The sequence below is a fragment of the Lissotriton vulgaris genome, chromosome 1_1 (genome assembly GCF_964263255.1).
Source record: "Lissotriton vulgaris chromosome 1_1, aLisVul1.2, whole genome shotgun sequence".
Lineage (NCBI taxonomy): Eukaryota > Metazoa > Chordata > Amphibia > Caudata > Salamandridae > Lissotriton > Lissotriton vulgaris.
In genome coordinates, this window is record NC_141685.1 from 553,643,303 (window position 1) to 553,657,932 (window position 14,630).

The window sequence follows — 14,630 nt, forward strand, 5'->3', positions numbered from 1 at the left end:
ACCTCCCATTGACAGGGAAGCAATGTAAGCGCCCCCAGCAAATGGTATGGCAAATTGGAAGCTAGTCGCCTGGACAGGCCAAGTGTTAGAAGAAGCCCCCAATGCACAGAGACCATTGGGGCAACTCAAACAAAAGGGAGAAGGGAGGAGCAATACAGTTTGGACAGGGGAAAATGTCTTACACGGACTTGCTGCAGAGAACAAGAAACACAGTACGGTGATGCAATCTGACCTCAGAGAACCAGTAAATTAATCGAAAGGTAACATACCAGAACCCCCCACCCTGCAAACCATCCCTTGATAGCAATTCAAAAAACAATTCCAGAAGCTGTTCAGTGTCTCAACCTCCACCTAGCATTCCCACTCCAACAGAGCAAACAGCAGCGACAAAAGACCCCGAAACCTGCACCCAATACCGCCCCCAAAACAGGCCCGGAAAAAAACACCACACCCACTCCAACCCCCCAATCAGGCTGAGGTACCCACCATTCCCACTCCAGGAACCCACAACTTGGAGGAGGGGAAACCATAATAAGAAAGGGAATTATCCCGTTGGGCATGGCAGGGCTCAGCGGAAACACCCGCAGTTAAGCAGGGTGGCCAAGCTACCAGAACTTCAGACAACGTTTAGTGATTAATAAACCAAGATAGTGCAACCAGTCAATCATTGTCGCTAAGGCGATCAGCTTCCGCAGGCTGAGTGCTGGATGGTGAGGAGCGTGAGGACTTGTCGAGTTTCTTTGCAAAGGCGAGGGCATATCTGGGATCAGGGAATATAAGTGTTTTAGAATCCTGACGAACTCCTAATTTTACTGGGTACGCCAAAGAGTGAGAACCTTGTGTTTTTGAAAAATCCGCTTTGCATGAAGGAATTCACGTCGGCAGCCTGTACCATGAGAGTGTATTCCGGGAAGAACGAGAGCAAATGACCTTGATGGTTTATTTTGCCCATGTCCTGTGTCAAACGGAGAATAGCATCACAATCTCTGAAATTTTGTATTTTAGCGATGATAGGGCGAGGAGGTAATCCGGGACTGGGGCACGGGCCAAGGGAACGGTGTGCGCGTTCAACAATAAAGACTATGGAGAATACATCACTAAAGAGTTCCTTGACCAGTTGCTCCACAAAGTCTTCCATGTGGCCAATTATGCAAAGGTTACTCCGATGGGAGCGCGCCTCCAAGTCCGCGTTTTTCTCCCGAATGAGAGCAAGGATTTTGTCCATCTGTAGCAGCTTCTGGTGATCCTGAGTGGCAGCATCCTTGGCGTCCGAGACCCTGGACTCAACGTGGAGGAGACGATTGTCGTGGGAGTCAAAACGACAGCCGGTCAGAAAGTTGGTCCAGTTGGGTCGCTATTCCAGTGACCGTCGATTTTATATCCAACATGATTGCTTTAGGTCGTCATCGTGAGAGGGAGGAGAGTCCATGGCGGCTGCGGGGACACCACTGTCCGAGCTGGTGCCATCTTGGCGAGTCTACTTAGACTGATCAAAAGCAATTTTGGGATTTTAGGGTTGGTCCTTCCCATGGCAGAGGAATTTCAAAGCAGGCGCTACCAAAAAATGTGGGAGCAACAGAGCACCCCGGGTGAGCAGATTCAACACCAGGGGGAACCACCAGCCCGCCTCCAATTGTGTACAGCGACCGAAACAGAGGGCACCTGGTTGGAGGAGGTTGGCTTGCCACATGGGACTCAAGAAGACAAACTGGTCGGGAAAGGCTCCGCCAGTGCGACTTCCCAACGAACAGAGATCAGGGAAGAAGACGAATGGGCAGGCAGAGAGCAGACTGAAGACTTGGAAGGCCCACGGGTCCCCGAAGAGAGGGCACAGTCATCCGGCCTGAGGGGGGCCCGCAGAGGAAGACACGCGCCACACTGCACCAAACAGAAGAAGCCCCACTGGGGGAGGGCCCGAATGGAAAGCGACCACTGCAAAGCCAAGAGTCCAAATGCAGCACTTCATCAGGGGTGTGGTGAGGCAGTCTCTGGAGGCTCTAGACGGTAGCGCAGCAGCAATACTGAGGCGATGAAGGAACTGGCAGAAAGGCGGACCCCCGGCAACAGCAGAGGTGCTGTGCCCGGCACTACCAACAGCGGGAGCAGCAACAAGCGCCCAGGGCAGAGTCCAAGAGGATCGGGCACACCCCGCCTCAGGTAGCAGCAGCAGACGTGGCGGAGAGGGCAGGACCAGCCGCAGGATGCACACGGCCCTTTAAATTTGAGAGGTGTGTGTTTATTTATTTGCCGAAGTATCCTGTATAATTGGCTTCTGCACCAGGTGTGAAATTGTTTGTTGACAAGAAGACGCAGAAGCCTCAGGTAGCAGGCTGGGCGAAGGGAAACTGAATAGGCCTCAGTAAGGCCAGGCCTCCGATGCTTTGTGTGCTGTGGGCCGCAGCGTCAGGCCACAGTGGTCGAGAGCGGGTCCAGAAATCCCAGCAGAGTACTGCAGTCAGGGAATGAAGAGCGCACACTAGCCCAGGGCAGATGCAATGAGGAGGCGTGGGGGGTGCACCGCTCACATTGCCGGGCCTGGGCACTGAGAGCGGGCAGAGAATGCGCCAGGCGAGACCAGGGTGGAAAATGGCACCGGAGCTCTCTAGGCCCGGACTTGGCAGTTCAGCACGTACGCCCCCAACCTCGCCGCATAGAGCCCCGGCGGCGAAATCACTCACCGGGAGTCAGCACGAACCTCCGACGTTCCTCCGGCTGCACGGAGTCCCAGTTAAGCCCTGCTAGTGGCAAAGGAAGAATGATCGGGCTACCGCAAGCCGGCAAGGTGTTGAACAGTCCCCAAGCGGCTCAGGGAGGCTGGAACAGCTCCAAGCGATGCCGTTTGTGAGGAGTAGTCAGGGTACACCGGTTGTGGCTGTTGGAAAAGCCGTTGTCTGCAGGATGTTATCGGATCTTGAGCGTGGCCGGCAGAGCCCACTTATAGTGCGACCATCTTGCAGCGGGCCAAGCTACGCCCCCAAACATCAAACAAAACTTATTGCATAAATCAACACATATGAAAAATAGCAACCTGTAAGAAAGTGCAATAGTTACATTCAAAACACTGATTTCTTTGCAACGGAATAGCAGATAAGGCTCAACAGTCTGCAGGCATGGTAAGTTCTTCATACCTATTACACGTCCTTAACAAGACACAACGCTTAACATAAAACACAGTTGCTATGTTTTACCAACACCATCAAGACTATCCAAAACATTGTGAATGTGACATCGGAATACTGCAATAATTAGAGAGAGAGAGAAAGAAAGAGAGAGAGAGAGAGAGAGAGAAAGAGAAAAAGAGGGAGGATAAACACTAACAGAAAAAATTGTAACTGTCTAAAGAACCTTAGCCTGCTCCTAGAGCATGCTGCCCGAAGATATGGGGAGGCTCTGTGCGGTACATGGTATTAAGTGAGCCCGATAGTCTGTCAATATCAGCTTGAGGACAAAGATAACAACAATTTACTCAGAGAAGAAGGAGCAATTCGACAACTGGAGGCCCTCTTTGGTCAAGCACAAGCTACACCAGTAGCTCCAATAGACCAATTTTTCCCTAACGTCCCACTTACACCCTATATCACATCTAGGGATCATGCTTACCAGCTATGTCATGCCCAGTAGACCAAGCGAATAGCACAACTCACTTCGTTCAGATACTGGCAGTGTCAAGAAACCAATAGCCCTAAGAAAACTCCTTTTGACTAAATAATGATTGAGATGCTGGCACTACATCACACCCAGAGCTTATGCGCATCTTCTGTATCTTGCCCAGTGGTCCAAGCGGCCCCTGTATCACATCCAGAAAAAAAGTGCACCCTGTGTGTTACACCCAGTGGTTCAAGCAACAAATGATCCTCACCCTTCCTAGTTTGTGGTATGCCAAATGCTGGGACTAAGTATCAGATGTAGCCTCGAACCCACTGATGGCGGCTTCAGGATGGACCTCTACCCCCTGGATTCAGCAGAACTTTCAATCAATTGCAGCGTCTGCTCACCGATCTTGTTGCGCAGATGTGAATCTGTGTGGCGAGGATCCATTTCTTTCAGCTGCAGTTGGGCTCGAAGAACCAATCTTTCCTCTCTGGCTTGCCAAAATGTTGCTTAAATATGAATTTACCTTTGAAAAAAATGATAGACAAGAGTCTTTTGGCAAAGCAGGTACATTTGTTTATTAATTAAACCCAGCGGCCGGGAGATCAGGCAACAGGGTCAGGATCTGAAGACTGTCTCCAAGCACATTGGATTTGGCTGGCATTCTATACTTTACATGAAAAATCATAAAATGATTTATGCATTCCTTTGGCAACAGACGTTTGAGCCTAATCACAGAACCATAACCTGGGGTTTGATAAGAAGTACAGGTGAGCCTTGACCTTGTGTGAACATACTGAAAGGCCAGTGGGTATGCGTTCAGATGTCCAGCATAAGGAGCAATTGATCACGGAGTGTAATATGCATACTCTGTTCTGATTAGCTGTGTCTTCCTAACTTCATGTGGCATCTGAATTTGTGGTGTTTTTGAGGATGCTCGCCCCTCCACCCAAAAATGCTTTATTGGGGCCAATCTTCCGAGACCATTGTTGTGTTGCTGTCTGTGGGATTGATCAGGATTTTCCTGTTTATTTGTTCTGTCTAGGGTTACGTGTCCCTCCACCTGTGATCTGTCAATCAGTTGCTTCAGGCCTAGGTCTCAGGGCCTGCCTAATCAAGCATTTCTGACCCGGGGTTGAGGGGGAGAGCACATCTGGTAAATTCAACAGCAGAGATGCAACTTTGTTTTTTTATACATTCATATATCCTGGTGTACATCAGCATTGTATTGTCCAAAATTGACACTTGCTCACCGGGAAAGGGGGAGAAATACGTTGGCCTATCTTCACCCGAGCAGTAGGCTCAGCATAGAAGAGTCTAATAAGTCTCTATAGCCCACCCATTAGGCTCATTGCCATCATTGTTGAAAACATAAATCCCAAGTCTATTGTATCGAAAGCCTTTTCTAAATCCAGCACTATAGATGCTGTGTTCGCCCAGAGAGTAGGGGCCATTTCCAGCACCCTGTTAAGTCTGCGGATATTAAATGTAGTAGACCTGCCTGGGATGAAGCCATTTCGGGTTGGATGCACCAGAAGAGGAAGGTGTTCCAGCAGTCGTACCGTGATGATTTTACCTAAAATTTTGTTGAGTTGAGTTGAGTATGGAAGGTGGCGAGTAGGATGTCACCTCTATCGGATCCTTGCCAGTTTTGGGGAGTGACACAAGTAGTACCTTGCAGAGCGTTAGCTGAAGCTGACCCACTGTTTAAACTGTTTAATACCACTCCAGGAGCTTAGGTACAAAGAGGTCCTGATAAGACTTGTAAAACTTGACTGATAAACCGTCATGCCCTGGTGTCTTACTCGTAGTAGTGCCCCAATGACACCCCAGTATTCTTGTTCTGTGAGAAGAGCATTGAGTTCCACTACACAGTCGGGATTATTGATAGATAGTGTAACCTCATTAAGCTAGCCTCAGACCTAGGCCTGGTGATTCTCTGTTGGGGATCATATAGAGTTCGATAATGGTCTGTGAACACTGTGTGTATGTCCACTTGAGTAGTAACCAGGCGGCCCTGGACAACTCTAATCCTAGTAATGGGGTGACCATTGTGGCGCTCCTCAACATGCCAATAAGCAACCAGAAGTATCTCCCTCAGCATGCATTTTTGATTTTAGGCAGAAAAGAACATTGGAACATTGTTATTATAAATCTAAAAATGTCTCAGGTTCCTCCAATTGCATGTACCATAATTTGTTTGAACAACAACACTTCAATACCATCCCTTAAAGCATATGGTATGCTCTGTCTCAATGAATGTTACAGGGACAGTGGTGAAATCGCAGTCGTTCCCCAACTTCACTGCACCATTAACTGATCCATCAAAACCTCCACCTTCCCCGAAGTCTGGAAACATGCAGAGATAAACCCCCAGCTAAAGAAGCCATATTCAGACCGACAGACCTCAAAAACTTCAAATCCATATCCATCCTCCCCTTCCCAGCCAAGTTCATCTAGCAGGCCATCAACGCCCAACTCTTCCAAGTTCATCGAAGTGAACCACTTCCTGGACACATCCCAATCCTGCTTCCAAAGCAACCACAGCACTGAGACCACACTCCTCGCCACCACCGACCACATCCGCACGCTCGTCGACCGGTGTAAGACCACAGCCCTCATCCTACTGGAATTCCTGGCCACATTCAACACCATCTCCCACCACATCCTAATCACGAGACTCCACAACGCCGGCATCCACGGCAAGGCACTGGAATGATCCACTCTTTCCTCACCTCCATTCCTCTCAGGACCCGTAGAGATCATCTGCGGAGTTCCCCAGGGCTCCTCCCGGAGCCCCACCCACTTCAACGTCTACATGGCTCCCCACGCAGTCATCATCAGAAGCCATGGACTCAACATCATCTCCTACTCCGGCGACACCCAGCTAATCCTCTCCCTCACCCATGAACCCACAACGACCAGAACCAACTTCCACAGCAGTATGAAGGCCATTGCTACCTGGATGAAAGACAGCTGCCTCAAGCTCAGCTCGGCCAATACAGCATTACTCATCATGGGACCTACCCCTTCAGCCTGGGACGACTCCTGGTTGCTAGCTGCGCTGGGATCTCCTCCCCCTCCAATGGACCATGCTCGCAACCCTGGCATTATACTGGACTCATCGCTCACAATGAACAGCCAAATCAAAGCAGTTTCCTCAGCCTGCTTCCACATGCTCTGTCTGCTCCAAAAGACATTCAGACGGATCCCCACAGAATCCAGAAAGGCGGTCACCCATGCACCCATCACCAGCAGATTCGACTACGGCAACGCACTCTACGCCAGCATTACTCAGAAAGAGCTCAATAAACTACATAACGTTAAAAAAAGCCAGACTGGTCATTGATGTCCCCCACCTCAGCCACATCACGCAACACTTCCGACAAATGCACTGGCTCACAGCCAACAAGAAAATCATCTTCAAGCTCCTCACACATGCTTGCAAAGCTCTCCGCAACGAAGGGCCAGCATACCTGAACCACTGTCTCCCATTCAACATACCCCAGACAACTTTGTTCCACCCAACTTGCCATAGCCTCCGTCTCCATGATCCACAAGACCAGAACTGGTGGTAGTTCTTTCTCCTGTCTCGACGCGAAGCCCTGGAACACCCTGCCCCTCCACCTCAGGCAATCAGCGTTGTTTACCCAATTCAAGAAGGACCTCAAGACCTGGCTCTTCAAATGATTCCCCCTCCCCCCCAGCGCCTTGAGGCCCTCACGGGTGAGTATCCGCTCTTTAGAGCCACTGATTGATTGATTGATTGCGATCTTGAGCAAATTTATGTAACCTTACTCATATTGGGTTCCCTGAAGGCCCAGATATTATTCTTCTGATGTCACTCAGACCGTAGCAATTTAGATGACTGTGCGCTTGAAGAGTTGTGAACACATACGCCATGCATGGTTGTTTAGTGAAGTATAGAATCAACTTTCAAGTAGCTTGTGCAGAATGTAAGCATTATCACCAAACCGTATGTCCTTGCAAAAAGACTGTGGAAGATATGTCCTTGGTAGGTCTTTTTGATCATAAAAGCAATGTCCTCCCATTGTCTAAGCTTTTAGATTATTCTCAAAAGAAAAGAGAAAATTCTCTCTCAGGGGATCTTCATTGATAATCTTAAACCTTGAAAAGTTCCGCCCATGCGCGGGGACCCCAGAGCAGTTCTTTCAAAGTCACATTTTTTTCTGCTTACTTTGGAAAGACCAGGAAGCACATGCGACACAAATGTAAAATGTGTGCAGCCTTAAACAGGCTATATTGCCAATTATATTGAATTACTTAAACTTTGGAAGTAAAAAGGCATACATCTTTACAATTTACGAGAAATAATTAAAAAGCAGTTTTTTTAAAATGCCCTTCACAAGCTCTTTTTATTTATTTTTAAAGGAAGAGATAGGGAAATATATGGCAAATTAGCTGTATAGGCTGAAACACCGAATTGCTGTCATTCCGGGAGTTTCGAGCTGATGGAAAAGAACGTTTTACAATATCGTGACCTTCCTTCTTTTGATTTTGATTCCATGATGATGTAATATTTTTCCAATAAATCTTTTATCTTTTTTATCTATTACAATTGTTAGATATCCATGGTATCAACTTGTAAGGAATTTTCGGATGTGCAGCTAAGAACAAGTGAAAAGAAAATACTTAACACCTTAAATAAGGATAAGAACAAGATAACTATCAGGTACTGCCAATAAATAATTAATAGCTAAATACTGATTTTTAAAATTGTTTATCTTTGCTAGAGTAATAGACAATCTATGTGTTATGTTTTCTTTCCTGATCAGGTATCCCATGGAAGGGAAAATTAAAACAAGAGAAATGAAAGTCAACTGGTAAATATGTGATTGCAACATATTCATATACTTTATTGTATTTGTGGTTTGTGAGAGTAATGTAAAGTTTGAACTGGCCCAATCAATGTTTCTTTTTCTTATTTGAAACCAAATTACTTTTAGTCCTATTCTTCCTCATTACATTCCACACTTTAGGGTTCCACCTCCAAGACTGGGGGCCTTATTTAAGCAACAATTGTGACTCGCCATTGCCCCAGGGGGATGGAAATCATGACTTCTGCCTCCATGGTGAGGAACACTCTGCTATATTTCAGAGATCGTCACTTGCTTGGTGTGGATCTCTTTGCGACGAAGGGAGCTGCTGCCATTGCTTATTTTTTGTTCACAGAAAACATTCTCCCAGAGTGGGAGTAAAGGGCTTAATGTGCAGGGAGCTTTTTCCATAGGCATTGGGCCATTTAATATTTTCACTGCCCGTGTATGCCATCTCTTGTATGGCAGTCCTAAGCAGGGGAACTGGGTGGTGTTCATCCCATCCTCAAACTGGGGAGGATGACCATCACATGACTCAGTTTTCATGTGGTGGAAAGATTGACCTGGAACTCTGACTAAACTGAGAGGGAGAGAGGGGTTTGATGTGGTGGGAGTATCATCGATTTACGAATTCCTCCCAATCTGCCAAATCCTAAGTAAAACCTTTACCTAAAGATTGCTGAAATTGATTCTCTCCTACCCTGTATCATTACATTCCCAAAACAAATAATGCAAAATTAATTATTGACACTGCATGTAGATTCAAACATAACAAAACGATATATATCTGGGTATGTAGAGGAAGTTGTGTATATACATGTGTGTATATATGTGGATTTATGCTTAGCTACTTTGTTCTACAAGGATATACATACTTAAAGATATTTAAAAAAATAATAAAATGATGTACATAATAGTGTATGTAGATCGATGCATTCCTTATTTGTGTATATCTGGCCATGTAAATATTGATTCATGTATGCACATGTGCGTATTTATGGGTTTATGCTTTCTATAGAGATATGAATGTGTACATGTGTGTTTATGTATATGTATATATGTGTGTCATTATAAATGTATATATGTGAAAAAGAACTTCAATGCCTCCCTTTTCCTTCACTCCCTGATACATCCTAAACCTTTCAGATTACAATGGACTCTTATAAAGGCTTTCCAAACTCCTCTCTATCCACCTACTCACCCAACTAAAAGGCCCACATGTTGACCACTCATAGCGAAAACCCACATCTTTCCTTTACTAATCAATTTCAATGAAGCTATCCCTACTCAAAGCACTAGAGTAAATGCATGAGATAACAAGAGCACGCTCAAGGAAACTTGCCGTCACTTTGCCCAGCAGTCCAGCAGGGGCCAGGACTCACAGCCCCACAACCCACCTCGCTCCCTCCCTAGCGCACACCATCATTCTTGCGCCCAGAGGCGCCGCATTTAAAAGCCAGCAGGTTCCCGCAGCGTGGGACGCATGCTCAAGGAAACTCGCCGCCACTTTGCCCAGCAGTCCAGCAGGGGCCAGGACTCACAGCCCCACAACCCACTGCGCTCCCTCCCTAGCGCGCACCGTCATCCTCGCGCCCGGAGGCGCCACTTTCAAACACCAGCGGGCTCCCGCAGCGCGGGATGCGGGCAAAGCCCGGGCCAAGGGCAGACCTGTCCTGCGCCAGTCATCGACAGGAAGAGGCAGGACACGGCCAGAACCCTTGTCAGTTGCGACCCGTGACTCTGCAGTATTAGCTGGTAAGACTTCCATTGCCCCCTGTGCCCCTTTGGACGAAGCATCTCCTATCGAGTTTCTCTTATCCCCAACACTGGCAATTACTGTGTACTGTGGAGCTCCAAAAACCAGAAGATTGAACTGACACCCCACTTATTGAGCAAATGAGTTGGGCAGGACAGTATGGGGAAGGCAATCGGGTAGTCGGCATTTTGTTTTACCTGGTTATTTTCTTCAGGTTTTTTTCTAAGTTGCTAAGCTCATTGCAGGTGTTATACACCAGATACTTGGCATTTAGATTCAGGGCGCAGAGAGCTGGGGTGCTAGACCAGCAGGAGGTTATAAAATGGGGAGGGCAGGCCCAGCCAAATCCAAAACCATAATTGCTCCCCCAATGCCACCATCACCAACAGCTGTAGACAAAATGTTGCAGAGGGCAATAGGGGTGGTGGAAACTGAAATCGAGTAACTGGAAAGGCGGTTATCACTTACACCTGATTTATTTATGCCACTGCCTGATGTGGCCATGCTATCAGATACCCTCCAAAACACAGTTAGATGCCCAACCCCTGCCACCTCCTCTGGCTGTCCCTTACAAGAAATCAGTGCGCAAGAGTAGAACTACCACAAGCATTCCCAAGAACGGAAAGCGCAAGCTACCACCAGAGGGTTGTCCTAAAAAAAAAAAAAAATGCTGTGAGGGCAATTTAGTCCATTCGGAGGGAGTAGAAGAGCGAGAACAGACCCCTGGTAGAATGCCGACAGACAGCATAGATCCAAACTATCCGACATGGGCTTTGAATCTGATAACAGATCTGCAGAACAATTTGAGGGGCATTATCATAGAAGAAGTGACCCCCTTATTAAGCGCCTAGACAGATTAGAGAAAGCACTGGCAACAGGGGAAGCTAGACTAATTGATTCTCAAAATCATTCTTCCAGCAAGCCGGGAAGAGGGATTGACATGGGCTACCAAGCAGATAGTGTGGGCCCAACATCCCTGCCTGGGGTGGAGACGTATGCCCACAAGGGTCCCTCCAACAGACAAGAGACAGGAGAGAAAAGTGATCATGTTCACCAGAGGCAGGGCTGCTAGCCTCTAGCCCAGAGCTAGAAATAGGCTTCCCATCCCAGGCAGCGAGATAAATCCAGCACCCAAGATCAAGCTATTAATTGACATGCTAGTGAGCAACAGGTACAATAATTCAGTGAGGGGAGACAGGCCCATCGAAGCACAAACCTGCCCAACATTAACCTTCCCCCTCTGTGCTCCCCCTGCGTAGCTGTTTTGACAGGTGTCCGGCCAACTGAATCCCACCTAAAGGAACCCCAATTTGAGCTGAGAAACATGTCTGTTCTCGCTGGCTAGATATAAGCACTTTGATTATGCCAGAGCAGGGCAGATATTAATGGTTAGAAGGGTTGGCTAGGTAGGTAACCGCAGAAAGAACGAACTGGGTGAGTGTGTAGTCATTCATTTTATTAACCCTAAAACTGTCACCAATTTACTCAAAACCACCCCCAACTGCTATAATCCTCCAACAGGTATGAGTCTCCACTCACTGGACTTCTTCTATCCACAATACCAATCATACCCTAGAAGTTGTGTACCACCTCTACTCCCACTAAAGGGTTCAGGGTTTTTCCAGGAGAGAAGCTAGGATGCCCATACTAGGTTCCCCCAGATCCAATATTCCGGTGAACAACAGATATGGCTGCCTTGAGGAGGTAGACTGACTGTTGGATTGACCTCCTAAGGGTGTGGATCTAGATCCGGCAGGTCATGATCCGATAGGTAGAGGGCTGTAGCCCGAAATGCACAGCAGTAACAGTTCAAATCTCCCTCATCAGACTGATCCGGAAGGAGGTAGGTTATTTCCCTCTTTTGCCGGGTGTTGCAAGAAGAGAAGGTCAATTGAGAGGGGCACCAAATATGCAGTGTGTGGTTTACAAGGGTGACCCTGCACCTCACCCTGCTAGTGTCCCTGAGGTTCTAAGTGGGGAAAGAGGGCAAGTCAGCGGGATGAGGATACATTTGTGTAATTTGGCAGGCATTAAAAACAAACTGCCCTGCCCTGACTGGGGTGATTTTACTGATGAACATGATATATGCTTTTTTCAGAAGTCATGGGCGAGGGAAGACTTCCAATGGATGGGTTTTGCCACATTTAACATCCTGGCAACCATGGGGAGGAGGGGCAGACCCTCAGGTGGCCTTTCCATCTGGGTAGGCACTCATCTTGGTTGCAGGGCAGAGCAGATGATAACACCCACAAACGACATCCAATATGTCCTGCTCTCCTTTCCCTCAAAAATGAAAATCGCCCTAATCAACGTGTATTCCTACCCTGTTAACAACAGTCAAGAATCTGCCACAATCGACCACCTGGGACATTTTATTCCTACCTTGGACCCAGAGATATGATTGATAGTAGGGGGTGATTTTAATTGATATTTCGAACCCCTCGTTGACCCTAATCATTCCGCTTCCACTGAAGAAAATCTTTACTGGTCTATACCTGATCCCCTGACTACCCCTACTAAACTATGATCATCATTGGTAATGTAGCTCAACTCACTTACCCTAGCTCTATCGCTTAGGGCATGCAATGGACGGACTAAATCTCGATCAGCCAAGTCTGCACACATTTAATAGAGCAGGTCAATCCTTCTTAATTGATTACATCTTGGTGGAAACAAGATTTTGGGATAAGTTCCTTGATTTTTTTTATCACGCAGAGGCAGGACAGCGACCACAATGCCCTGAATTTGACCATAAAACCATGGGACCTTGGCATTTCCAAACTCCCTTCTACCACCACAAATGGGACAGGCCCACTAACTTTAACAAATAACAGAAGAAAGGTTAGATGGGGCCATATACAACAGTCTCCCTCCAAGCTGGCTAAAGTTTACCAGCTAGCAATCCCAATGATATCCAAAATATGGGAGGCAACACAGGTGGATGGGCCCATTGTGGATCTAGAAAAGGCAGGGAAAATGCACACCGGTCCACTTGGTGGGGTTCCCGGAGATAACTATGGTCGAAGAGGGAAATGCCATTAATAGGTTACACCAAAATAAAGCGCTAGGTCTTGATAGATTACCGGGGGACCTCTTCTGGGAAGAATTCAAAATATGGGTACCATATTTGTGTGCCCTATTTAATGCCGTCCTAAAGGGTTTGGATACCCCGATGCCTGGTGTGGGGCGGAGATAGTTCCCATATTTAAAAACGTTAGTCCTCTTTCACCCTCTAACTACAGGCCGATTACTTTAATCGACATCACCCAAAAACTTCTCGGCCGGGTGCTTTTGGACCATCTTCAGGGCTGGTTCGAAGAAGAACAAATACTAAGTCCCTACCAGGCCAACTTCAGATCGAAAATGTCAACCGTATATTTGGATTACAAGTACTTTTCTGGAAAAAAATGGCCATATATTTGTTGATCTGAAGTCGGCTTTTGATCTTGTCCCTCAGGAGAAACTCTGGAAGGTGCTTCGTGATCTTGGAATTCCTCCCTACCTTCTCAAAGTTATAGAGAAGCCCCACTTGGGAAATTTTGCCCAAGTACGTTGTGGAAAATATGGGGAACTAACTTCCCATTTCCCGGTTCAAAAGGGGGTCCAGCTGGGATGTGTTTTAGTCCCTACCTTATTTTGTCTTTTTATTAGCAGTCTTGTTGACCACCTTATAAACATAAAGGACAACGACGCTCCCAAGTTACTATCGGGGAGAGAGCCTGCACTGAAGTTTGCTGACGACACCCTGATACTTTCAAAAACATCAATGGGTATCCAGCAGACACTGGGTGGCTTTGCCAATTTCTATAAGTTGCGAGGGCTGGAGATCAAGTTAACTAAAACTAAATGCATGGTCTTCAATCCCCCCAGCATGACTAGGCCACACCCTTCTCTAAATGGTACTCCTCTAGAAAGAGTAAAGATAGTTGACTATCTGGGAGCTACCCTGTCAGAGAATATTTTGAATGGGGGCCCCAGCTGGCCAAAGCAAGACTCAGGCTAACCCAGACAGTGGGTGGTATAATGAAAACGTACAGAAGCTGAGTTTTTAAACCAGCCGCCCCTGTGGTAGAAATCTATAAAGCTCAAGCAAGGGGTGCCACGCTATACAGGGTGGAGTTGTGGGGGCATTGCTCTACCACCAGCCTAACGAAGGTCGAGAACAACTTCATGCAGCAGCTTGTACCTCGTAGTACCTCCCTTACTCCCCTCCGTATGGACATGGGCATCAGGCAACTTTATGAAGAGATTGCCCTGAGACCTTTAACATTCTGGAGGAGGCTATGGGGTACCCCAGAGTTGTCCGTCTATACGGCTGAGTTAAATGAGCCCCTGACCATCTGTATCACCAAGAAAATCCCTTGGCATTGGCACATAAGGGATCTTGCCTTTAAGTTAGGCAAGCCGGGCCTCTGGAGAACTCCTGAGCTATCATTTGCTATGAT

General features: G+C 47.2%; 1 protein-coding gene across 1 annotated transcript in view; it reads left to right on the forward strand.

The window, feature by feature from the left end:
- Window positions 1-14,630, forward strand: part of HFM1 (helicase for meiosis 1) — a 2,890,879-nt gene that overhangs the window by 1,634,373 nt on the left and 1,241,876 nt on the right. The window contains exons 21-22 of the mRNA XM_086925623.1: window positions 8,178-8,284; window positions 8,388-8,435. Coding sequence (XP_086781749.1) covers window positions 8,178-8,284; window positions 8,388-8,435 — 155 coding nt within the window. The remainder of the gene's footprint in view (window positions 1-8,177; window positions 8,285-8,387; window positions 8,436-14,630) is intronic.